Raw genomic sequence first — 25,566 nt, forward strand, 5'->3', positions numbered from 1 at the left:
AAATATACAGTACAATTAAACTAGATACAGTGCAATATTGGAGTTACGGATCGTTAAAAAGCAAAGCAAAGCAGGAAGTTTGTAATTAACAATAAAAGCGTAGTAAAAAAGAGAGTGAAGTAACAACTATGTGCAAATATGGCATATTTTGTTAAGGACATTGATCTACCTAATAAACATTTACCTTGATACATTTATACTTACTCTTAAGTGTAAACTACCTACAATCTAACTACTACTGGTGCAAAATTATACTGTTATTAATAACTAATTGTTATTGTTCAAATAAATTGTCATTAACATATTTTTTTGCTACAACAATTGTTTTCTACTCGGTGCGTGTGCGAGGTGCTGTATCACATCAGAAAACTATAGGTGCATGTGCTGAAAAAAATATTGTGCCGTTCACAATCCACCCGGCCTATACCTCCTCAGGTGTTTCTGGGCTGCTAAAAGCGAGCTGTGGTATTTCGAGTGTTGCTGCTATAGGCTCGTCCACTATCCAATCAGCCTACAGAGTAAATTATATTAATGGCGACCATACGAAATCATTTGCAAATGTTAAACCAATCGTGTGTGCTGAATGAATTTGTGTGAAAGCCAATAATGTTGTGTAAGTTAGAATTTTGATGAGAGTCAAGAATGCGTTTAGTTGAAAGTCATTTGCTTGATTAGATGAATTTATTTGTGTGTCTACCTGAGGAGACCATGGTCTTCTTCGTGTCATTGTATCAGAGGGTTCTAGTAATGTTGGTTTATATTTGTCTTCCAATTCTGGTGCTTGTTCGGCCTGAAGATGTTTATGTTGTTTTAATAAAGATAGTAATTTAGAATATCGTTTATATTTCAAGTGATTTCTCGTTTATATCCAATATGTTCTTAATTATTTCAATATATATATATTAAAAAATAATAGTGAAGTATGTTCTGTGTACCTGTGGTATTTCTGGTATGACGTTCCATGAAAATGGAACCTCATTTTGTACTTCTTGTTTACCAGGTGTGCCAAGTTTTGGAACCTATCAAAGTATAGCAAATATTTGAAATTTGGAGTAAAAGTGAAAGTGTTTACAATAATGTGATAAGTATTTATTTGGACCGTGAAATTTTACCTCTTCATCTTGGAAAGGCTTTTTCTTCCCAGGGAAAAACGGTGACTGTACTGGTTTTCCTAGAGTTTCTGGTTTGGATTCCTCTACAAATATTTCCGGCTCCTAGTAAAATGTATTGTACGTTAGAAATTATTGAATTGTTGTAAATATTTAACTTTTTGAAAAGCAGTTTTTTATTACCTTTAACAACGGACTCTCTGAATGAGACTCGCCGTTTATTTCAAACTCGGGTTCCTAGGAAATTATTATAGGTATTTAAGGCATAATGTAAAATTATAAATATATATCAATATTAGAAATTTAAGCAAAATTTTACCTCAACATACGATTTCTTTCTTAAATGGAAAGGAGATTGCTTGGGAGTTAGAGGTGCCTCCGGTTCCTAATAAAATACTTAAAATTTAATTTGAAAATGTTAAAAAAAATAACAAACAAATATAAGGAGTATTTATATACCTTTGGTTTTTCAGATTCTGTTTCCGTAATTTCCTCTTTTTGGGTAACCTGATTAACGAACATATTTTTTTAATATTATAGTATAGACAAAAATATTAATTAATCTTCAGAGTTGCCTTGTATGTTTTAAAATTTACCTCTAATTTGCTTGGCCGTCGAGGAGATTCTGGCTCTTTTGGTTTATCGCCAGTCACTTTGGTTCTAGTTTCCGATTTTTCAGTAATTTCCGTGACTTTCTCTGTTTCCTAAATAGTATGATATGGTTTTTATTAATATTTTGATACGACATAAACTTGAAAATTTTTATCGTTTATATAATGTATTGATACTACCTCAATAGTTTTGCTTGGTCGACGCCTTTCAGTTGGTCTATCTTCTGGACCTGATTTCACGTCAGTTGTTTTGGTCTGAACTACCTTTGACGGTTCCTGATGTAAATATTTTTCTTTATTAATATCTATCATATATTTTGATTTACGAATTTAATTTTTAAGTGTGTGATTTGTATAGTGTAATAGTGTATATACCTGTGTGTCAGTTTTCGTAGGTCGCCATAATTCTGAAGGCTTATCGAACGATTCTGGTGTTACCTTCTCCTCTATCGTCTTTGCGTCATCCTATTTACAAAAACATTTTGTTACATCTGGTGCTTTCTATCGTTGTGTATCACTTTTTTTTAACATAGATTAACCACAAAAATCTATAATACATTCGTTATTTACTTGACACACTTCATCAAATAAGGTTGTTTGAAATTGAAACATAGAGTATTATTTACAAAAAGAAAATAGAATAGTATGTTTTTTCTCATATTCTATTCGGAAGGACAGAAAAAGATAAAGTTTTACATTTAGATACAGTACAGTAATGTTTCATGCATTGTGGATTCCCAGGGTCTTACCTTAAGTTTGATTTGGTTCAGTTCGCCTGATTCTGGTTCCTTAATGATGGTCTAAAAAAAGTTATTAGGAGTAATTAAGCGTAATAGGGGTAGCGTGTTTTCATTTGGATAATAAATAGTAATGCGTGTGTTTTGATTAAGTTACAGTGGTAATTTCTAATCTAGTACAGTGATAGGGCTAGTCATTACAGTGTTCAACTAATAATGATCTAAATCAAAAGGCTTCCAAATATTTTCAATGGGGATATTTTTGATAGCTGTATCTTTGCTGGAGAAAATAAAGCAGATGTTTCTGTGTAAGGTTCAAGGGTTCATCAAACACTCTTTGAAGCTGCAGGGTTTTGCAACATCTATTTCTAGCGGTTTGCGGTATGTGCTTGAATATTTAACAAAAGTCAAAAAGAATAAACTAATTTTTTTATGAAATCCAGTCAGTCTAAATGTTTTTAAAAACTCTCTCATCTGTTTGTTTTAAATTTGACATTTTGCTTTTATGAATTTAACTTTTCTTTCCCAATATGAACTTTTTTTTCATTAAAAGTTTACTGCTTTTAAATTTTTTAACCATATTTACCTTTTGAGCAGATTTTTTAAGGGCTGTAGTTTGTTGTTGCTCTGCCACCGATGATATTGATGACTTTCTGCTTTCAGCTGTTTCCTTTGTTAGCTACAGTTGCAAGGGAGAAAGTATAATTTTTTAATCTTGACATTTGATATCAAATAATTATCGCTATCAACGTTATTCTATTTCGAGATAAACTTGTAAAGGAAATTTTTCAACTTAGTTTCGATTGAGATCACAAAATTTTGATTGTTTATAATTTTTTTTTTATTAATTTGCGTACCCATCCTTTTTTTGTTTTAAATTGGTTGAACCACTTAGGTCACTTTTTTTTTTGTTTAATATATTACATTACGGGACAAATTACACAGATTGAGTTAGCCTCGAAGTAAGTTCGAGACTTGTGTTACGAGATAACAACTCAACGATACTATATTTTATAATAAATACATAGATAGATAAACATCCAAGACTCAGACCAATCAGAGAAAGTTCGTTTCTCATCATGCCCTGACCGGGATTCGAACCCGGGACCTCCGGTGTCACAGACAAGCGTAGTACCGCTGCGCCACAGCAGCCGCCGGTCACTATAATTTTAATAACTAAACTTAGGTTTACACCTAATAATTATGTACTTGCCTTGACTGCTTGGTTCTCAATGACTGAGCTCTTCCGGCTCTGTGTAGTAACCTCTTCTTTGACCTATAAATTTAAAACATAGTTAAGATGGCCCTAAATTATGTCATGTAGTCTATTTGTGTGACTTAATTTCAATGTGCATTATTTATAAAGTAAATTTGGCTTGTCTTTGGAAATACTGAACCGATAGCAAAAATTCTTTCACCTTTAGAAAATAAATTATCTGCGAGTTATAAATGCTATATATATGTACCACGGGAAAAGCCATAGTGGGCCACTTGTATTAAATATAGGTATACTAAATCACACCTCTCTTTCTTATAATAGCATGGTAGAACTTTTGGCTTTGGCAATCCTGGCAACCAGAAAGCTAAATTTTCATATTTTTTATACACAGCCACGTATCTTACGGAGTAGATAAAGCTAACGGCCAGAAGTTTAAAGGCCACGTTAAGCTTTATATCTTAAAGATAGAAAAGAGGTTCAGTTATGGCCACAGGTCGAAAATTAAGAATTAAAAAAAAATATAAGGTGTCAGTTGGAAAAATATTTTGTAAATTCGTACTTACCTCATTTTGAACGGATGTTCTCCTGCTTTCAGTCTAAAAGGGACAACATATAAAACAATTGATTAGCATAAAGAACAAAATATAGGTATTAAATGACACAAGGTTTCTCTATATTTTGTTAGGGGTATTTACAAATGAACAACATTTGATGGGGACAGCACAGTGCAAAAATAACATAAACCAAAATCATAAAATTTCGAAAATGATTTGGTTGCGAATTTTGTTCATTTTCGTAACATCATAAATAGGGCTATAATTACAGGAATGACGGATGCTTTGTATCATCAAAGGACACGAATGTAGGGTCAAGCTGTTATTAGGGTTCACACTTAGGGTTTCATTTATACCTTCACTTCTATTCGTTGAGTTTGTTGAGCCATCATTGTAACCTGTTTTATTTCAGAATTTTAAAAACTATAACATTTGACATCTTGCTAAACTACATGCACCCTTTTATATGTAATTTCACCGTGAGTTAAAATCACTACATAGTATAAAACAAAGTCGCTATTTTAGTCTATTTGTCTGTATGCTTAAATCTTTAAAAATAGGCAACGGATTTTGATGCGGTTTTTTGTAACAGGTAGAGTGATTCAAGAGGAAGGTTTTTATGTATAATAACATTTATAATTTTGCGGGGGCGGGTCGCTAGTTAATATAAAAATATGTTTTTATTTTTAATTATTACTATGTTAAAGTCTGTTTGTCAACGTTGTGTGAAGTACTGGAGTTGTATTTAAGTTAACATATCGCTCTATTTACCTTTTGTTCCTTTTCTTTCTTTTCTCGAACTGTGGGTGTTGGAGTTATCTTTTCATATTTTTCAAGAACCGGCCTTTCATAATCATCGACAAAGTCGAGTTCCATCTGAAATTTTATATAAAAAGTGAGATAAGGCAAAAATGTTGGTTGCATTAGCACTAGATAAAAGTCAATAGAAATTGTTTCCATAGTCCTTTACTTCAGTTTGATCTGAATATTATTGAGAAAATTCTACTAAATTTGCTACACTAAAAGCAGGCGTGATTTAGAAAAATATAAATTTGTGTAAAAGTATATCGGCTATATTATACCCCTAGTCGGAATTAAGATTCCTACAGATTACACAATCAAATTGAATAAGTCAAATGAAATCAGTATTATACTTACCAATATTTTCATCGCCATTAAAAGTAACATACAACGAAGACACACAAAGCATGCGACGTGCGACTCGAACAAATTAACAACCACGAAGAAACTGTTGACTTCCAAAACTCAAAAATCCAGTTGCGACCAAATCTGACAGTGCCTTTGATTAAGGATGTAAAATTGAAAGTGTTAGTGCTGGAAAAGTCGTCAATACATGGTGCTCACTGTACAAAGTATAAACATGATCAGGTGTACCAGAATAGAGAGAAACAATAGATAGCACTATAGGAGAATAAACATTTTGAAATCGTGATTACCCCGTCGTCAGTGTCTTTAGTTCCAGCTTCAGCTTTATTAGCTTTGCTTGTTGGCTTCTTAACAACTGTTTTCTTTAGCTGTGGTTTTTCGAATTTACCATCTTGTACAGTCAGAGGAGCCTAAACAATAAAAGCAAAAACGATTAACTACAAAGCTTAATTGTAAATATTAAGGACGCTTGTCATGTACTAGTTGCAGTTTAGTAATGCGCTGTGAACAAAATTATAAATAATGTGTTTAAAATCACACTTTCTCAATTAGATTAATCTACCAAAATATTAGTAAAAAGTTTTTAGTTATCTCAGCTTTTACACTTTTTAGTCCTGACTATGGTCATATGAAGCGAAAGCACTAAAACTCTAGACTTCTACCTCTTCTTCGTCATCTCCTTTCTTAACGACAGCTGGTTTTTTTACTTTGAGCTGTGCTGCTTCCGATCCCTCCTATTGAAAATTAATTATTTTCTTATTAACACTTATAAAGTGTCAAGTTCGATGTTTCAAAGCTATGTATTTAAAATTGGTTTCTTTCTTGAATATAACAATAAAGCTGAGATAAATAAAAGTGAAATGGTCAGTACCGTTGGTTTTTTCTTGGCAGGTGTTTTTTGTGTAAGGGAGGCTTCTTCGGGAGCGGTGGTATTGGTTTTGGTGCGAGGCTTCGTGAGACTGACAGCTTCCTCAGTGTCCTCACCCTAGCCACAATCACAATATGTTAAATGTGTAGAAATAAAAAGAATAAAGAAAGGCCACAGTACTTTGTGGCTTTAAAATGTAATGGAATAAATTCACATTCTCATAATGCTTTTTATCAAAATAAAAGATTTATACAAGTCTAAGTAAGTGTAAAGGTACAGTGATTATACATTGAATCTGTGACTGTAGCTATTTTATTTAATTTTGTGCTTTGCTACTTTTTTGCTATTATATTTATATTTATGCTGATACCTTAACCAAAATAAAAAGTCTCTTCAAAACGGGCGGTGCAGTAAATGCAATATTATTGTCGACGTTCAGAACTTCTGTCTGCGAATAATTTTGTAATTTTTAACTTTTTTCATGTATATTTTTATGTCTTTTTTACTCTATCGGAATTTAAACGAAGCGCTTTATATTGAAGTTTTCATAGTACCTTTGTGCCCTTGTCTTTAGGTGATGGTCTCTTAAGAGTTTTTTCCTCGACGATCTCTGGTTTCTTGACATTGAGTTTAGCCTCAGCTTGGTCTTCCTAAAGTGGTTATAATGATTTGTTTAAATATATTTTGTCACTATAAATGAATATTATTATTTATACAACTATAAGAAGTTTTTATTGAAAGTGTACGAACCGTTGGTTTAATTTCTGCTGGTGTTTTATGTGTGAGAGATACGTCTTCAGGTTCCTTTCCTGGCTTGCCTGGAACCTTTGGTTTGGACAAACTGACGCTTTCGTCAACGTCCATTGGCTAAGGAAACATTTAATATGTTAAGTTTTCATATAGTTCATGTATTATTAATAATTATTTGTATGAGTATGTTGGGTATAAGTCGTACCTCAGGTTTGTCTTTATCCTTAACAGAGCGTCGTCTAGCAGTGGCGGTGGCTGATGGCACTTCTTCTTCAGGTGCTTTGTCATCCTAATAAATAAATTTGTGTTATTGCTGTATTTTTTGTTTTATTTCAGTAACTTTGCGAAGCAGTATGCGTTTGTGTAAGCAGCTATAAAAGCTAGTATAGTGGTATACCTTTTTCTTTTTCTCAAGTGGTGTCGGTGTAATTTTCTCATATTTTTCAAGAACCGGTCTCTCGTAATCATCGACAAACTCATCTACGACGACCTTTAAAAATATAGTGACATGAGTATTTGAAAAGAATTTAGGTAATCGTGTGTTGTCGCCAAAAAATTATCAACGATTATGGTCATCCTTCCTTTTGCTGAAAATTATAACATAGAAAAGCAAAGCATAATTTTAACAGCTTTTGCCATGCAAAACGTTAAAGCGAGAACTACATACTTACGTCTGCTGGTTTCTTTAAATAACAATAACTGAAATATGAAAAAAATGCACCGCGAAGAGATTTAAGGAGAAAATTGTAAGAAGTGTCAAGTAAAGCTGGAATTCTGTGAAATTTAGTGTAGTGTTAAAGAAACAGAGGTGTGGAAAGTAAAGAAGTGCAATCAATTTTTTGAAAAGTTGTGTATTGTGTTTGTAGTTTTGTACCTCTTTCTCTTTGGTGGTTCGTTTTTTAGGTTCAGAAACATCTTTCTTAATTGTTTTTACTTTTGGCTTTTCATCTGGTTTTTTCTCTTCCTCCTAGTGAAAAATTATGAAATTATTAAGATTCAAGCTCCTTAAAAGACGACGATATGTTTTTTTTATTTAAAATAAATATTATGTACCTTATCCTTGGTAACAGGCCGTTTTCTAAGAGTTGGCACTTCCGGTTCGGGTTCCTTGTCTTTGGGTTTAATTTTTCCTTTCATTATATCGGTCTCATCCTATACATAAAATAGTATCTTTAATTTTGTTCCTACATAAAATAGAAGCTTTTATTTTTGTAACTATTATGTCACTTTATACTCTACTTTGCTTTAAATAAAGTACATAACTACATTTATAACAACACTGATATGTACCTGTGTCTCACTAGAACGACGTTTATCTTTAGGTGTAGGAGCTACTTTTTCATATTTCTCTAGTTCCGGACGTTCATAATCATCAACTAATTCAGGTTCCGCCTACAAATTTACAGTTAATTTTATTTAAATTTTATGGTTATTTAAAACTTTACTTCAAATTAACAAAAGTACCTTTATGAAGTATACCTGAACTCCATTCTGCTTTTTGTTTTTGTCAGTTGGAGTAGGCGTCATTTTATCATACTTTTCGAGATCAGGTCTTTCGTAGTCATCCACGAAGTCTGACTCCTCGGGCTAAACATAACGGATTATCATTTTATTAATTATGCATGTTTATTATATTGATATTATCTTACTACAATCGTTATTTTTTACCTTTTTGGCAGATTTTTTTATTTTAGCGACCTGTGGCTCTTCGGTTTTGTCTTCCGTAGGTTTGATCGGTGCCTTGGACAATTTCACTTTAGAAAGTTCATCTACAGGCTCCTCTGGTTTCGGGACACCTTTTTTGATACTGGATCGTCGAGATTCTGGTTTTTCTAGGACCTATATTTTTGGAATATTATTTAATTAGACAAAGTGATGTAAATTGTTTATGTTTATTTTTAGAAATAAACCTATGTTATACCTTTTCATCTTCCTTTGGCTCCACTTTTGTTTTTTTCTCTGGCACTGGAGCGGCGACTGATGGTTCTTCCTCACTATCTTGTTCACTTCTTATACTTTCTGATACGGACGCGCGTTTTGGCTGCTCGAACGTAATGTTATTTTATTTGTGTGAATATTTATCATAAAAATATGACTAATTGAAAAAAAATACAGTTTAATTTTAATTCATTGTAATGAGTTTTGGAGTGTAATGTAGTGTGATTACCTTCTGTGTGTCCTTTGTTTTTTTGTCGAGTGGCGTTGGTGTAATCTTTTCGTATTTCTCCAGCACTGGTCGCTCGTAATCATCGACGAACTCGAATTCATCCTAAGTTCAAATCAATTTTAGCACATCTATTTGTTAACACAACACTCACAACAAAAAATTACAATTAATAAAGTTATCACAATATGGCTATCGCTAAATTTATTTACATCGTTCACGCTCTGGAAAATGTAACTATATAACTACTACATATATTATGTTTTCTACTTCATAATATATATTTTTTTAACGTATGAAATTCAAAATTCTATATTCAGTATTAAGAGTTCGTTTTTTTTTCTATATAAAAGTACATTCATATCTATAGACAATTTTTTACTATAAGCTTTGTATGCATTGCGTTTGGATACAAAAACATTAATTTACTTACCTCATCTTTCTTTGCCACGACTTTCTTTTTAACAACCTTTTTCTTTTCTTCGGTTTTTTCAGTCTTTTTGCTAACTTCTTTCTTTTCTTCGACTGGTTCTTCTTTAGGTTTGACTGGTTTAAGTTTTGGAATGCCTTCAATTTTAGCCTCTTCAGTTTCGACCTTCTTCTTTTCGATTTTTTCAAGAAGGGATTTCTTTTCTTCCTCCGATTTTGCAGTTTTCTTCTCAAGAACTTTTTTAGTTTCTTCAATTTCTTGTTCGGCTTTTTTAGTTTCTTCTTTTTTGACGACTTTTTTGGCTTCGACCTTAGATTCAGTCTTCTTGGCCTCAATTTCAACCTCGTCTTTCTTTTCTTCTATTTTGACTTCTTCCTTTTTGGATACCTTCTTTGCAGATAGTTTCTTTTCTTCCTCCTATAGCAAATACATTCTCATTGTAGATTTTGATATTTCAGTAAAACGAATTTATTAATTTTATCAAAAAACTTACCTTTTTCTTTTCTTCAATGTGGTTTTCTTCGATTACAGATTTTTCTTCTACGATTGACATTTCTTCTTCTGACTCTTCAATAACGGTCTTTTCTTCTTCTTCCTCCTCCTCTTTCTTCTTTTTCTGAAATATCAAGATCCGTCAAAGCTCAATCAAAGTTAATATTAACCTTATTTTTTATGTGTAAATGTTGCAACAGTGCAATATTGTAACAGTTAATATATTATCTTATTTTATTCTTTTTACTTTCAGAATGTTTACTACTGATTTAAGTTTTATTTCAAAAAATGTAAGTTGCTTCAAATTAAGCTTACCTTTTCCTCAACTAAGGTCAAGTCCGCACTCGACTCGTCTTCGCCGAATTCGTTCTTGATGACAACTCTATAGTTGGCAACGTGCTTAGAGGAAACTTTCCGAATAATTATTCTTGCATTGGTGCCGTCGAACGATGTGTTCACCTCAGAAGAGTCCCTGATTACCGAAGAGTTCTTGTACCAAGTACATCTGCATGATTGATCAGATGTCTTAAGGACTGCGACAAATTCGGCTTCCTCGTTTTCTTTCTTGGCCTGATGATAAAAAATAATTATGTAGTCAAAAGTTTGCTTGCATTATATGTTGAAATTTAAATGTTTTCAATTGAAGCCCTGAGGTTGAAGCCTGAAGTCAAATTATGCATATTTTATTTTAAATAATCTTATGAAACTAAAAATCAAAATAATAACTTACCAAACTTCTGAAATGTTTGATGATCTGAGGTTTTTCTCCTTTTTCTTCTGGTATTTCCGTGATTTCAACTTGTTGTGATGTTGCCTCACCCTTTTCATTCTTAGCAACAAGTTTGTATGATCCTTTGTCATGTTGCGAAACATTTGAAATTTCCAATTTGACCGTGAATTCACCCTGAAATAAGAAATAATTACAAACTTGAAAGTGTGATACTTGACTTGATATATTTTTAATGCATATATTTAAAATCATAATAATGATTGAGGATTCGAGCCAGGTACTTTTTTATACTTACTTCTCTAAGAGGCTCGATGAGCACTGTATGTCTCGAGTCTTCTTTGACAGCATTAGCTTCCTTGAACCATGTACACGCAGGCGCAAATTTACTTAATACTTTACATTCAACAATAACAGTCTTCTTTTTAACTATCTTAATGATCTTTGGTTTTTCTTTGATAACTGGAATGACTGCAAACATAAAAAATCATTATAAGTTAATCGTCAAAACAAAAAAAAATCACAGAAGGAAAGTAAAATTACTTACTTTCAATATTGAGCGTAAGATTTGCATTGAGCTCTCCAAGTTCATTTTTAATGTTGCATTTATACAGTCCGGAGTCTTCAATACCAGGATCGATGAGTTCTAATACAATGGTGTAAATATCTTCTTTGACCTCGACCCTGGTTTTGATCTTCGACGAGTCCCTGATTTCTTTGCCTTCGTGGTACCAGACTATCGTTGGTTTAGGACTAGCTTTTACTTTACACCCCATTATTACAAGTTTGCCATTATCCTTAGATTGAATTGTGGGTTTCTCAACAAACGTCGGCCCCTCCCCTTCTGGTTCGGGCTCAGCTTCAATATTAAGGTTCAAATTGGCATTACTTTCACCATATTCGTTTTTGACGTGACAGCGGTAGGCGCCACCATCCGCTGCTGTCGGGTTGGTCAAAAGCAATACCAATTCATAAATATCCTCTCCCATTTCTGATGATTTAATTTCAATTTTACTGCTAGCCTTGATGACAGTCGTGCCTCTGTACCACGTTACTTCAGCCGCCGGCTTGGCTTTGCAAACACAACGCATGGTAATAAGAGTGCCATCTTCGTTGGGAATGATTCGGGGTTTCTCCACGAATGACGGTGCGAAACCATTTTCATCATCCCCACCTACAGAATAAAACAAAGTTATTATCAAAAGAATGCATGAGCTTGTTAAAATATTGCTACATGCAGCTTATAAGCTTTAAGCTTGTCATGCCACTGCTACTGTATGCGTACTTTGATATTACGGGATATTTATTTATTTTACCTACTAAATTTGAAATACTCTTTAATGTTGTTTTATTTACCTTGGAAGTTGAGAGCAATATTGGCATTACTCTCGCCAAACACGTTAAAAGCATTACACCTATAGTTACCACCGTCTTCTCTAGTGGGACTTAAAATTTCTAAGGTTAAATTAAATGTATCTTTTCCTATAGCCTTTCTAGACATCTTCATTTTAGCTCCATCTTTGATTTCTTTGTCTCCGTGGAACCATGTTATATCTGGCAAGGGATATGCTTCTAAAACACATTCCATAATAAGGACATCCCCTTCTTGTCTAATTGTAGGCTTTTTAGGAAATCTTGGCGCTTTTCCATCGGGAATTCTGTTTAAAAAATAAAAATTTAATGAAAATACTTTTTTCCCGTGAAAAGACAAGTATTTTAAATTTAAATGAATTATGCCTTACTTTGGTTTATCTCCACCTTCAAAGTTTAGATTTATTTTTGCAACGCCTTCACCATGTTTGTTTTTTGCCAAAGCCCTGTATTCTCCTCTATCCGAATTTTCTACGCCTATGATTTCTAGTCGCGCCATGTGGTATAACGATTGGTCCTCATCTAGTGTTATTTTATATCGACTGCTTTCTTTTATTAATTTTTTACCATGGTACCTGTCCCATAAATTAATTAATTAAGTTACTCACATTCAGTGCATTTTTAATCAATTATGAGATTATTGTTCATTAGTCTTACCATGCAATGGTTGGTTTCGGTTTGCCAACACATCTACATTCGAATGTGATTTTTGTACCATCTTCCGATTGCCTGATGACTGGTCTCTCCGTAAACGTTGGTTTGATATAGTCTTCAGGCACGGGCGCTTCGTCGCCTATGCCAGCCATCAAAGTTTAGTATCAATGTAATATAATAATATTATGACAATTTGCAGCTTTTCTCTTTTATAAAAATTTAAGATGTTTTCTTTCTTGTATGTGATAATGATCGCAATTTGAATTTAGATACGTTATATAGATAGAGTTAATTGAGATATATATAAGAATATATACATAAATATTGTAATAGTAATTTGGATTATACGGGATTATATTGTGAGAAATCCTCATTCAACTAATTTAGGTCTTAACAAACAGTACGCAGTACAGTTGCCTCTGTTAATCGTGGATTATTGTGCATTTGCGTAAGCACAAAATTGCAAAGAGACTTCTGACTAGAAAATATATTCTTGCGGGGTAAGTCTATGTTAATTAAAGCATATTGCAAACTAAATAAAATGTCATAAATATAAAAAAGATCTAAGACACTACAGGTACGTGCTTGATGAAAAATAATGAATTATAGGATGTGTGTAATATGAAGAATATAAATATTATTTACAAGATGTAAGTGTTGAGTGTTTGTGTGTAATATTTGTGAAAAGCAGATTTTGACACTAAGAAAACATCTTAAATTAAACATAGAAACATAAACGACTAGTACAATATTCGTAGTGTATTATGTAGAGTAATAAATAGGTATTCTGAAGGAATTAGTTGATGATTATACAAGCTTCGCTGCAAAGTCTACGTATACAATGAAAATTATATTTTTTGTCGGGATAAAGGATTAGAATCACACAAATAGCTGCAAAATGTTATAGATAAAGCATAATTTAATCTAAGTTTAAATTGTATGGGAAAATTTACTGATTATATAATATGCAGTATAATAATGAATCATGAAATTTAAGAAATACTGCATAATTATGACGTAAATCGTAATAATTTCCCGCAGTTATAATAAAATGTATTCTAATTTTTTTTGCTGATAAATTGAAAAACTAATTGTCAGTCATTGAGATAACAGTATTGATGACTTTGACAGTGTCACAATACTTACTGTCGAAGTTTAAGCTGATAGTGGCGTTACTTTCGCCGAGTTCGTTCTTGGCCGTCACTCTGTACTTCCCTGCGTCCTCTACGGTCACATTGTTGATCTCTAAAGCGGCATAATATGATTTTCCATCTTTGTTCACTGTTAACTGGAATGCGATAATAATAAAAAATAATTAATTAACTCGTTCTAGTGAAAGGCCTTATTAAGAATACACTTAACCGATTCACTTTACATTAAAAGATTGCTAAAAAAGACCCACAGTCTAACACAAGAAGCAGGTGGTCAACTTGGTGGTCTCCAAGTGGAAAGATGAAGAATCTGCCTAACCTTTCAGGGAAGATACACTTTAGTATTAATAACAAAATAAAAAGAAATGTAAAAGTATTTGCAATAAAAAAATAACTCCATCAGTAACACAAAATTAATAGACAGATTTAGGATGAAAGGTCATCGCGCGAAGCAGAAGCACCTGGCTGCTATCCTCGCCAAGTAGATCGGGGTCAAGGCCATCTCTAAGTACTTTTAAAACTGGAGCATCTCTAATGTGCTTTCTTATTTTTATTTCTACAACAGAATGCCAGGTCTACGGCATTCGGGTATGACGACCGCCTGTTCAGTGTCTTTGCCAATTACATAACCTGCTTCAAGTACAGTTGCCTCATTAGTGTCTACAAATATAACTGTCGAGAGTCCTTTTTTATCTTCCTCATTATAAAATATACTAATTGTATAATATTTTTTTCATTTTTTTATACCTAAGTAAAGTATTAATTTGATCAAAAAAGTTTGCAGTGGTTTCTGTCACTTGATCTACCGATAGGAAATCTTTCTTTAGAGAAAGTTATTATAATAATTTGACTTATTAATTTAAAAAAATTGTAAGAAAGACTCAACAAAAATATCAACCATCAGCCACGAAATAGTCCACCGTGAAACTCTATCACATTATAGATGATATGATAATGATGTAGCCACAGACGACATTTACCTTATGCCTCGCGTCGGGTTTGACCTCGACGGTGTTGTGGAACCAGGACACGGAGGGCACGGGCTCGGCCTCGATGCGGCACTCGAATATGAGCCGCTTGCCATCATCCTCCTGCCTGATGGCAGGCTTGCGCGCGAACGTAGGCGCTTTACCGTCCACTTGTCTGGAAAATTTTAGAATTTTGAGCATGAATAACGATCTTGGTCAAAAAGAGAATTGGTATGGAGTCCAAGAATGGAGCGTTTTAGAAAGAACAAATATATGGTAACCGTCCACTTGTCTGGAAAATTTTGGAATTTTGAGCTTGAATAACGATCTTGGTCATAAAGAGAATTCGTATGGAGTCAAGAATGGAGCGTTTTAGTAAGAACAAATATGTTGTAGCGCTACCGTGGTTCGGCTCATAAAAGCGGAAGGTGTGACCGACCCAAAGAAACTTTCAGTTATACCCGTACGGGCGGAATTATGGAAGGGGTGCGATGCTGATAGATCTTGGTCATAAGAGAGATTACTACAAAATTTTTATCGTTGACCTAGGTTGGTGGTTGGTAAAAATAGAATAAGTAAAAAATAGATAATCATATAGTATGTGAAGTAATATACTTTTTCAAGAAACTAATAATTAACTGATGTAACTTGTGATCTTATTTTTGAAAGTGGTTTTTTAAACTTGTAGCCAAAATCAGGATTAAATTGAAGTTATTGTTGAATTTTTTCATCTGATAACGTAACTTAAAATAACTAAAATGTTTATTATAAAATGTAACTTACTTTTGTTTTTCTTCGTCAGCGGCTGAAAAATACAAGAGAATGATTATTCAACGAAAATTTTATTAAGCGTTTTAATGGTATTCCGGATAATTTGTGTTGGGTGGTGTGAAATTAAAAATAGCTCTGATCGGGAATAGAATCACAGCACATTTTGTTTACAATTCAGATTACATCTACCAGACGTTCGGGATCATATTGGTGGTAATTCTAGAAATACACCTGTTTCATTGATTTTGTAGTAACTAAAAGCATTTATTTCACCTTGAAATTTTTGTAATATTCACATTTTCTGGGGATAAAAATAGTACTTGTACCAAAGTTCTTAAACATTCCAAGGAAATCAAATTAAAATCAATTATAAGAGCGATATGAATGTTTAAAAAAATAGTTTACTTGAGTCTCATGAAAAAATACGACACCTTAACCATATACTATGGTGCAGTGCACACAATAACATTACAATCAGATCGCGGCGGCGCAGGAGCAAATTTGTTGTGTGTTACCAGTACACCTGTTTCTCTCAGGGCGGTAGGGCTATAATAAACCAATGTTGTGGCCCATCAGTAAATAAAGTTTAGTTAGGAAATTGGCTGACATTTTCAAGATCTGATATAATTTGTCATAATGTTTGCAATACAGAAAGTGTTATTTCATCAGTCCATCATGAGAATAACGAAGCGCCTCTGACAATTCTGCCAAAGTATGGACGCACGGGACACGCACTAGCTTGCCAAGGGGCGTGGGTTCTACTCTCAACGCTACATTTTTTGTCCACATTTATTTCAGACGATGACTAATACTGTTATTTGTGAAGGTATTTTTATTGACCAGTATTGGATTACGGCCGAATATTGTGACAAATGTTGGGTTGTTTGTGACAATGTTCAGGTCAGTTTTATTTGGCAAAGTCTGTATATTTAGGGCATTTTCTACGTCAGACGCGTATGTGGGATGAATCACAATACAGAAATGTTTTCGTTTCAGTTTTACGTGTCCACGCTAAATCGGGCACAAATCATATATTGCTATAGTATATGAGATATCACGTAATGAATGCTTCGCTTCGCTAGAAACTACGTATTATGAGCAAAATTGCATTCAACATAATGCATTACATTGAATTGTTTCACCATCAACACTACCTTAAGATTGTATCAACTAAAAATTTGTATGATCTATTATGAATACAATGTAGGTTTTCAAATAAAAGAATCAGTAATGAATTATCAAAGTTTATTTTGACCTATGTAGAGAGTTAATGTTTGCGAATATAACAAATGATTCCATGGATGACGTAAAAGGCGACTAAGGGATAGGCTTACAAAATTGGTATTCTTTTTAGGCGATGGGCTAGCAACCTGTCACTATTTGAATCTCAATTCTATCATTAAGCCAAACAGCTGAACGTGGCCTATCAATCTTTTCAAGACTGTTAGCTCTGTCTACCCCTCAAGGAATATAGATGTGACCATATGTATGTATGAAGTAGAATGCATGAAGAGAGTTATGAATATAGATGAAGCGAAGGAAGTATGCAGAGATCGTGGCAAGTGGAAAGAGGTAGTTTATGCCTACCCCTCCGGGAAAGAGGCTTGATTTTATGTATGTATGTATGAACTTACGACTGAAGTTAAGGTTGATGGAGGCGGCCACCTCACCCATCTTGTTCTTGGCCTTAACTTTGTACAGTCCCGCGTCTGTCTCGATCACGTCGTCCAGCTCGAGCACCACCAGGAACTTGTTGTTGGCGATGCTCTGGATCCTGGAGATAACACACATGATGATGAAACAGCAAAGGTATTATCAATACCTATGAACCTATAATAAAATAACAAAAATGAAATTTCTGTACATTGAATATGTAGTAGAGAAGGAAAATTCGAAAGAAATAAACTCGGTCTCTCTCTCTCTCTCAATCTCTCTGTCTTTGTCTGTTTATTTGTTTGTACACGCAAATATCTGGAATTACTGGACGAATTCTAATTAAACTTTGTTATATAGCTATTAGGCCCAGGCAATGTATAGGCTATAAATGAGTTTGAAAACTGGAATACTAAAATATTTAAGCTGGACTTAATAATTGTGACTTAACCGATCGATATTGACACTTAATCTTTTCCTGATTGAAGCCAAAGAAGACGACGAAAGAAGAAGAATGAAAGGAAGGATGGGTACTACGCCGGGTAACATTTTGGGACCAAATTAAAGAACTTCATAATATCCTATTTCAAGGTGAATCATGGAAATGATTATCGAACGTGATTGAAGTCATTAGAATACATAAGCCAGATACGTGATAATTGTGACAAAGGGATACAAAGTCTCTGCTTTCTTTGCAAGAAAACATGTGTCGTTTACATGCGTTCTAGCGCCGTTCTAAACCCCGAGCTTTGAATGCGACATTTGAGAATGTAGTCAGAAAAACGCTATGTAAGAGGTTATAAGAGAAAACAAAAGAAAAATTAACAAAAAAAATTAAACGGCAGCACCTCAATAATCATGACTCCAAATTTGAATCTAGATAGCCATCAGCTGTTCTGTTGACATAGACATATAGTTTTTCGATTGCGCGTGCGCGCGTGCCAAGTGTGTCGTCTGAATATTGTACATCAAAGGAAGCCGCCACAAACCACGGACCAAGGTGATCGTCGGATCGTTGACCTAAAATACTTTTGTTTTTGATCGTATATTAACATGACTGTCGGTTCTATACGAACAGCTTGCAGAATGTCCACGGTGAGAAGACATTCGTCCAGATTTAAGGTTTAGGCCTAAAAACTAAATCACGCCAATCACTTAAATGGTTCATCCTTTTTTGTTATCAAAGCAATTGTGCTGATTGGTATTGACGAAGCCAACCAATGACATTAAATTTTTACACTTTTTTTTCCATTATCTTCCTGTCGTGAGTCCCAGTTCCATCCCCACTTCAGTAGACAGCATTGCGTTTATGACCAGCCCCATCTCTCTGGAGGAGAGGTGTGCCTATGACACTAACCTGGATTAGATAAGTTATAATATTATTACAACGGAAACATTATACAAACTTGAATTGAGTCCTGTTATCTTCTTTGAGCAGTTCATCGCTGCGGTACCACCAGATCTCGGGCTTCGGCGAGGCCAGCAACTGGCACTCGAAGACCAGCTTGTTGCCATCGTCTTCTTGGCGGAGCTGCGGCTTCTGGGTGAAGCTTGGGGCTAAGTCGTCTACCACCCCCATGGTGCTAGCTGTGGCTCATTACCGCGGCAAAGGTGTCCGGTTACTGGACGAACTGTTCCTGGGGGGGGAAGGTAGGTAACTTTATAATAAGTCCGCTTGAGTTTTCAGTTGACAGTTAGGCAATCATAGAAATGGTGATAGTTAGCCGCTCATTGTACATTTATACATATATACACGTCTGTATCCCTAGCGGGGTAGACAGAGCCAACAGTCTTCTTGATAGGCGACGTCAGTTGATTCGCTCAATGATAAATAAATAAATATATACGGGACAAATTACACAGATTGAGTTAGCCTCGAAGTAAGTTCGAAACTTGTGCTAACTCAACGATACTATATTTTATAATAAATACGTTTATAGATAAACATCCAAGACCCAGGCCATTCAGAGAAGGTTCGTTTCTCATCATGCCCTGGCCGGGATTCGAACCCGGGACCTCCGGTGACACAGACAAGCGCACTACCGCTGCGCCACAGAGGCCGTCAAATGATAAAATTGAGATTTATATAGTGACAGGTTGCTAGCCCACCTCCTAACATCCGACTCTACGTAATATTTTTACTGCTGTATCCGTCTCAAAATTTGTCATTACCGCCAACTTTAAAAAAATTAGTTTCATAGCCTTAACTGCATATAAAAAGAGGTTTTTTTGTTTGTAAATCGTTCATCAGGTTTTATTTTAAACTGTTGATCGTAAAAAATAAAATGTATGTAGTATTTTTTTGGGTTTATCATTCCTTTATGTTTTCTGTGTATCCACAGAGATCATTTGGTAAATAAAAAGCTTACAAACTTGGGATTCTTTTTTTAAGGCGATCGACTAGCAACCTGTCACTATTTGAATCTCAATTTTATTATCAAGCCAAAAAGCTGAACGTGGCCTATCAGTATTTTCAAGACTGTTGGCTCCGTCTACGCCGCATGGGATATAGACGTGACTATATGTATATATGTAAATTAAAGGTACATTCTTGCTATCGGGCAAAAACGGGCAGTGAATAATTTAACCTAATTTTGCGGTCCCGACAAAACAAACGTTACTACTTTACTTAGAAAATGTTTCTATTATCCTTTAAATATTTCTTTTTTGCTTTGCCTACGAATAAATTGAATACTTTATAACCTCGTTAGACCTATTATAAAATATGATCAATATATTGTTTGTTTGTTTGTTTGTTTGTAAACTCTTTATTGCACACACACACTCTTGTTATGCCTATTTTTGAGTAATTTCATTTATCTATATATATAAAACTCTTCCGTTACTGAGTGACTGACTGACAGACAACGCACAGTCGAAACTACTGGTCGTAGACAGCTGAAATTTGGAATGTAGGTTCCTTGGGATATGTAGGGGAGCACTAAGAAAGGATTTTTGGAAATTCAACCCCCAAGGGGGGGAAAAGGGGTAAAAACGTTTCTATGAAAAATCTTATTCCTTGGGTTTATAAACTTGAAACTTGGCATGAACACGTACATAGGCAAGTAAATATGTTTGACATTATAAGTTTTTTCAAACTACCCTCCAATCGTGATTTAGGGGGTGCGATTGGGTGACTGATTTATTAACGCACAGCCGAAACCGCTCGGTATAGGAGTCTGAGATTTTGAACAGAGGTTCCTTTAGTAACATAAGTGAGCACTAAGAAGGGATTTTTGAAATGTCAACCCCCAAGGGGGGGAAACGGGATAAACTGAGCCGGGGCTGCGGGAAAGTTCTAACGAGATACCGTGGCCCCGGAACGCAAAGGGCAACTGAAGGAACGAGGTGGGTTTTAGTCAGTAAAGGTCTGACACTCCCTTCCGTTCCACCCAGAGCGGGAGAGGTCATTTGATGATTTCCCATCCTTAAAAAAAAAGACTTTGTATGACAACTTTCAGTCGTCTCTTTAACATACATAATAACATACATAATTATGTACATACATGCATAACATTAATAACATCACGCCTTTAAATCCCTATTTTGTGTTAACACTACCCATACAAACAGCTAAAAGGAAACAAGTGAAAAGACGAAATTTGTCCGCATCCATTTTCACCTAAATTCTTAACGTTAGTGAGATTTACTTTGTATTATCAGGTCAACCTAATAGCCTCACATGTACGTATAACTTCGTAAGAATTTTCTTTCAACTCCTAACCGTTGAGGAGTTGTACCTTCCATCATCAGCTCATTCACATGGGATGATGACTATCAGACGCAAATACTTAAACAGAAGGAAATCCTGTAAGGCCTCTTCGTCCTATAAATCCTGTTTTTTTTTCTTTTGAGACGATGATTTTGTCTCGCTTTACTTTTTCTATATAGATTTGTATGTATACTAATATTATAAAGAGGAACAATCTATTTTTTTATATGTTTGTTTGTTTACACATGTAATCGATAAACTCCGAAACTACTGAATCGATTTCAAACATTCACCATTAGAAAGCTACATCATCCCTGAGTAACACAGGCTATATTTAATTCCAGTTGTAACAAGATTTCAGCCTGTGGAAGAAAAAGCCCTGTCGAGATCATTAAAAAACGCTATATATAACCGAATTACACGTGGGCGAAGCCGCGGGCGGAAAGCTAGTTTCACATAAAAATAATCTAATCTAAACTTCCAAAATAATTAGCATAATCCGATATCTCAAGATCATTTATTTGGTTTCATTCCGTTCCATTAACCTAAATAAAATTGTACTGGTAAACAAGATTTAAGTCTTCATTTTTAAATGTAAAATTTACACAATTACCTTAATGTTTAGAAATTTGTTGCATTTACCGATGGACTGCCCACAATCTTCAAATCTACATTCTCTCCTGTCCACTATCTTCAAATCTCACACTCAGGCATTTAAGTAAACTTGGTTTTCGTAATCTACTTACGAATAAGTGCTATGTAAGAAAACTTTTTTTCTGTATTCTTGAAATCTAGTTTATAATAAGCTATAGATACGTAAACATCAGGTGTTAAATGATTACGTCTTTATCTCTTAAGAGGTAGACAGAGCCGACATTCTTGAAAATATTGAAAGGCGACGTTCTGCTGAGAGGTTTAATGATAAAATTTAGATTCAAATACTGACAGGTTGCTAGCCTGTTGCCTAAAATATGAACCCCAAGCCTTTCACTTAGTCACCCTTTACGACATCCACGGGAAAGATATGGAGTGGTCCTATTCTAAAGTGCTGAGAGCCACACGGCATAAAATAAGAAACCCAAGTTTATTCCCTTGATTGATTTTTACAATTTGAACGGGAAGAGAACCAGCTGCAACACACATATGTGTTTTCTTCGTTACCAAAGTAAAGTAATATTTATTTATTTTCTCCATACAAATATTGGTGTTTTCTTACAGCTAAGAAGTTTTATAGGTATTCTAAATGAACACGAACCAAGTCATGAGGAGACTGGAGTCTTCCAATCCAGTACAGACGTTATTATCATGAATTAGGTAACATCGACACTCTTAAGTAGTTACATATTGAATTTTTGACATGCTTTTGGAGGTACGAGTAGATAAACAAATGAAATTTTGTCATCCCGCTATATTATTTTTGTTGTTACTTGTATGATATTGTAACTTTGTTGTTTGATGGTAAGAGATAATTTCAAAATCATGAAAATTCTTTCACTGTTATGCTAATTAAAATTTTTAACTATAGTCGTAGAATTTGAATTCGCATAATACAGTAGGAGAGAAAGGGCACAGTTAAAAGAAATTTGAATGTTTGTACACGCTAATCTTTGACCATGGATCCTAGGTTGGAGTCAGGTTTTTACCCAAAGCGACTCCCATCTGACCTCCGCAACCTTTGCTGGTAACCTTTGCTACCTGTATTGGAGTCATGGTGACACATCCAATTGCCTGAATGTGCAGGTTTCCTCACGGTGTTCACCGTAAGACTATGGAGAACCACGATTGTATAGCTTACATATAACAAATAAAGTTACATGAAATGGACAATCAACAAAGGGAAAACCTGCATTTTTGTATGGTTGTAACTTTCAAACCGCTTGTTTTATTATGTAGAATTTTAAATGGTATCTAGGCTCTGTCAATAGAATTGTTAAGTTCAGGAGGCAACACAATCGGTTAAGTCTTGGTTGCGATATTTAGGATTTTGGAAAACCAAATATCTTCGCGACGTTCAATTTCGCGGCGAACCAATTTAATATGGAAGGTTTTAAATGGTCTCGTGAACTTCACTGCACTACAGAATTTACTATATGAACCAAATTTCAAGAAAGATCTCCACTATTTTTTATTATATATACTCAATTGCAATTAGACGCCACGTCCATAACATTAATTATATTAAATCAAAAACGAATTTCCATGAAGAAACTGTAAACCTCTTCTGAAGTGAACACGGCCCAGTTGGTGAAAAATTTAATATTTGAGTTACAAATCTAATTTAAGCGTGATAATTTTCCGAATTGTTCTACGATAAAAAAAAATTGATCAATATCGATGGCAGTCTCTCTCTAACTCATACGAGTACGTATTCATTATTCAACTCAATCCGTAACGACAGCTGAAAGCTCAGCGTGAGTCAGAGTCGGTGGTGGGTTGCAGCGGTCAGCGCCATCTGCGAGACAAGGTGAAGTGTAAGCGAGTAGGTGTCCATGTCTTGTTGAAATTCCCTCAAGTGTGAAACGAACGTCTCGGCTATTTCTGTACGCCGAAGGCCTCAGAAACTGGACGTTTCAGCGCAAAACTTTTATAACTGCACTGTCTCACTTCCCACGATTATCTAACTTTTCGCCGCTCTAAAAATTTTATGATCTACTTTTTTTTCAAAGAAAAAATGTTCTTAAAGCAATAGTCAATAATGAATAATTATTGATAAATGTAATAAATTATAATTTGATGTTAAGTCAACATGTGATAGAGTCAATGTCAATGATGATATGAGAAAACATAACGTACCAAGATCGCCAAACAAAAATCCAATAAAAGCACGTATCACTTATGTCAGTGCACTCACACTTGAAACTCTACTAAAAATAGATGGTACTGATAAACAAAATAAAATTTATGAAGTAGACCGAGTTATCGAAGAAGTAGAAAGTGGACTCGTTAGAGGATTCGGTACCGGCGGCGGGACGCGTCGGTTCGTTTTCGAAATCGTAACTAAACTATGAAAATTTTGGCGACCAGCCGAGGCGGGCGGTCCGGAATTTGCGTGGGAGACTGCAACCATTGGATAACGTCGACTCGTCACGTTGTGACGTGGCTGTGCAGAGGTGTTTTCCGTTGAAGATAGAAATGATCTAACGGATTATTTAGCCCTTACTTAATCTCATGTGACCGGCGATTTGAATGCAATTAATATTAGTCAGTTCAGACAGGAAATTGCTTGAATATATTAAATTGACGAAGGCGTGAGCATCAGATGATTCCTTGCTAAAATAGGCACATCCCCATTTTGAAGTAGAGACGTTTGAGAATATAATGTGCATAAATACGATAAATTTTATAATCGCCTCATAACTGGCACATCTAAAACACTCAATGCACTGAAAGCATAATAAAAACCGTAAACAATGTATTTTTTTTAAATATTTTTAACATATTGCTGTAAATGAATAAACATACTCAAGGTTTTAAAAAGATATATTATGTTATATGAAAATGATATATGATGAAATTGTTGACAGAGATAGAATACATATGTATTTCAAATCAAAGTTGCAATATTTATTTTGAATAATGTCAGTTTAAGAAATATCTTCATCACGTCAAAAGTGATGGGATTTCAAGACCAAGTTCAGGTAGTTACTCTTACTTTATATTTGAAATACATATATATAAAAGGAAGGATCAATATAAACTAAAATGTTATTGTTCTGAACTAAACAAAAAATCGTATAAACTGTAAAGAAGAGAAGAAAAAGGGAGATGCAGGGAACTTTATTGTTACTTCCTGATTCTTTTTAAGACGTCATGAAAGGCAACAAAATAAGAATACTATATACCTATGATGATACCAAAATATTTAACATGATGTATAATGATAGAATCGAAACACCACGAGGCATCAGAAATTATGATGATTCAATCCCACAGATAGACAATACCGACATTGTTTTGCATGCTTCAAATATAATTCTGTCTACATGATTGAAGCTGCAATCTGGACGAAATTAGCTCGCATGACCTACATGCCTTATTTATAGAACTATCAACGCAACCCGTCTCGGTAGATTCACTTTATAGTGCATTGGCTTCCGTTTTACTCTTTATAGGTGTGTGCTTTTGACTCTCATGTTAAAATTTACTGTTGTTGGTGTATTCATACGACATCTAATAGCTACAACTACAAATTGAATCAGTAGTACCATTCCTGTTACAGATATAAGTTATTAAATTACATTATCATAGCAGATTTTAAAATAAAATTGGGTATAGAGAATTTAAACATTTTCATAAAACGCCGGTGTTTCAATAAAAAGCTGAGAAATCAGGAATGTTTTATGTCATCATATTGTTTTAACAGTAATAATTGTCAATGATTTGAATTATAATATTTACAAATGTGAATCTGAATCAAGTTCTTATATCTCAAATATAATAAAATGTTGAGAATTCCTT

General features: G+C 34.3%; 1 protein-coding gene across 9 annotated transcripts in view; it reads right to left on the reverse strand.

Annotated features, from left to right (window-relative positions):
- Window positions 1-24,096, reverse strand: part of LOC106138038 (twitchin) — a 112,986-nt gene extending 88,890 nt beyond the window's left edge. For 3 of the 9 annotated variants that reach the window (XM_060951494.1, XM_060951495.1, XM_060951489.1), the window contains exons 1-41: window positions 23,902-24,096; window positions 18,803-19,033; window positions 17,378-17,517; window positions 15,756-15,777; window positions 14,985-15,147; window positions 14,000-14,141; window positions 11,376-12,002; window positions 11,127-11,299; window positions 10,832-11,005; window positions 10,417-10,671; window positions 10,103-10,225; window positions 9,613-10,026; window positions 9,183-9,284; window positions 8,937-9,056; window positions 8,684-8,854; window positions 8,495-8,602; window positions 8,306-8,407; window positions 8,069-8,167; window positions 7,890-7,982; window positions 7,413-7,505; window positions 7,221-7,304; window positions 7,016-7,132; window positions 6,820-6,915; window positions 6,269-6,382; window positions 6,060-6,131; window positions 5,688-5,807; window positions 5,002-5,106; window positions 4,240-4,272; window positions 3,671-3,733; window positions 3,044-3,136; window positions 2,470-2,520; window positions 2,096-2,185; window positions 1,901-1,996; window positions 1,706-1,813; window positions 1,569-1,616; window positions 1,429-1,494; window positions 1,293-1,346; window positions 1,113-1,214; window positions 936-1,019; window positions 698-790; window positions 428-511 (exon numbers count right to left, since the gene is read on the reverse strand). In XM_060951494.1, the coding sequence (XP_060807477.1) occupies window positions 428-511; window positions 698-790; window positions 936-1,019; window positions 1,113-1,214; window positions 1,293-1,346; window positions 1,429-1,494; window positions 1,569-1,616; window positions 1,706-1,813; window positions 1,901-1,996; window positions 2,096-2,185; window positions 2,470-2,520; window positions 3,044-3,136; window positions 3,671-3,733; window positions 4,240-4,272; window positions 5,002-5,106; window positions 5,688-5,807; window positions 6,060-6,131; window positions 6,269-6,382; window positions 6,820-6,915; window positions 7,016-7,132; window positions 7,221-7,304; window positions 7,413-7,505; window positions 7,890-7,982; window positions 8,069-8,167; window positions 8,306-8,407; window positions 8,495-8,602; window positions 8,684-8,854; window positions 8,937-9,056; window positions 9,183-9,284; window positions 9,613-10,026; window positions 10,103-10,225; window positions 10,417-10,671; window positions 10,832-11,005; window positions 11,127-11,299; window positions 11,376-12,002; window positions 14,000-14,141; window positions 14,985-15,147; window positions 15,756-15,777; window positions 17,378-17,517; window positions 18,803-18,975 (5,067 nt within the window). In that variant the 5' untranslated portion in view covers window positions 18,976-19,033; window positions 23,902-24,096. Of the gene's footprint in view, window positions 1-427; window positions 512-697; window positions 791-935; window positions 1,020-1,112; window positions 1,215-1,292; window positions 1,347-1,428; window positions 1,495-1,568; window positions 1,617-1,705; window positions 1,814-1,900; window positions 1,997-2,095; window positions 2,186-2,469; window positions 2,521-3,043; window positions 3,137-3,670; window positions 3,734-4,239; window positions 4,273-5,001; window positions 5,107-5,687; window positions 5,808-6,059; window positions 6,132-6,268; window positions 6,383-6,819; window positions 6,916-7,015; window positions 7,133-7,220; window positions 7,305-7,412; window positions 7,506-7,889; window positions 7,983-8,068; window positions 8,168-8,305; window positions 8,408-8,494; window positions 8,603-8,683; window positions 8,855-8,936; window positions 9,057-9,182; window positions 9,285-9,612; window positions 10,027-10,102; window positions 10,226-10,416; window positions 10,672-10,831; window positions 11,006-11,126; window positions 11,300-11,375; window positions 12,003-12,184; window positions 12,487-12,570; window positions 12,775-12,856; window positions 12,993-13,999; window positions 14,142-14,984; window positions 15,148-15,755; window positions 15,778-17,377; window positions 17,518-18,802; window positions 19,034-23,901 lie in introns of all 9 variants that reach the window. The other 6 variants (XM_060951493.1, XM_060951486.1, XM_060951488.1 and 3 more) reach the window with 5 other exon arrangements.
- Between the last annotated feature and the right edge of the window lie 1,470 nt (window positions 24,097-25,566).

Source organism: Amyelois transitella, chromosome 25 (genome assembly GCF_032362555.1).
Source record: "Amyelois transitella isolate CPQ chromosome 25, ilAmyTran1.1, whole genome shotgun sequence".
Classification (NCBI taxonomy): Eukaryota; Metazoa; Arthropoda; class Insecta; order Lepidoptera; family Pyralidae; genus Amyelois; species Amyelois transitella.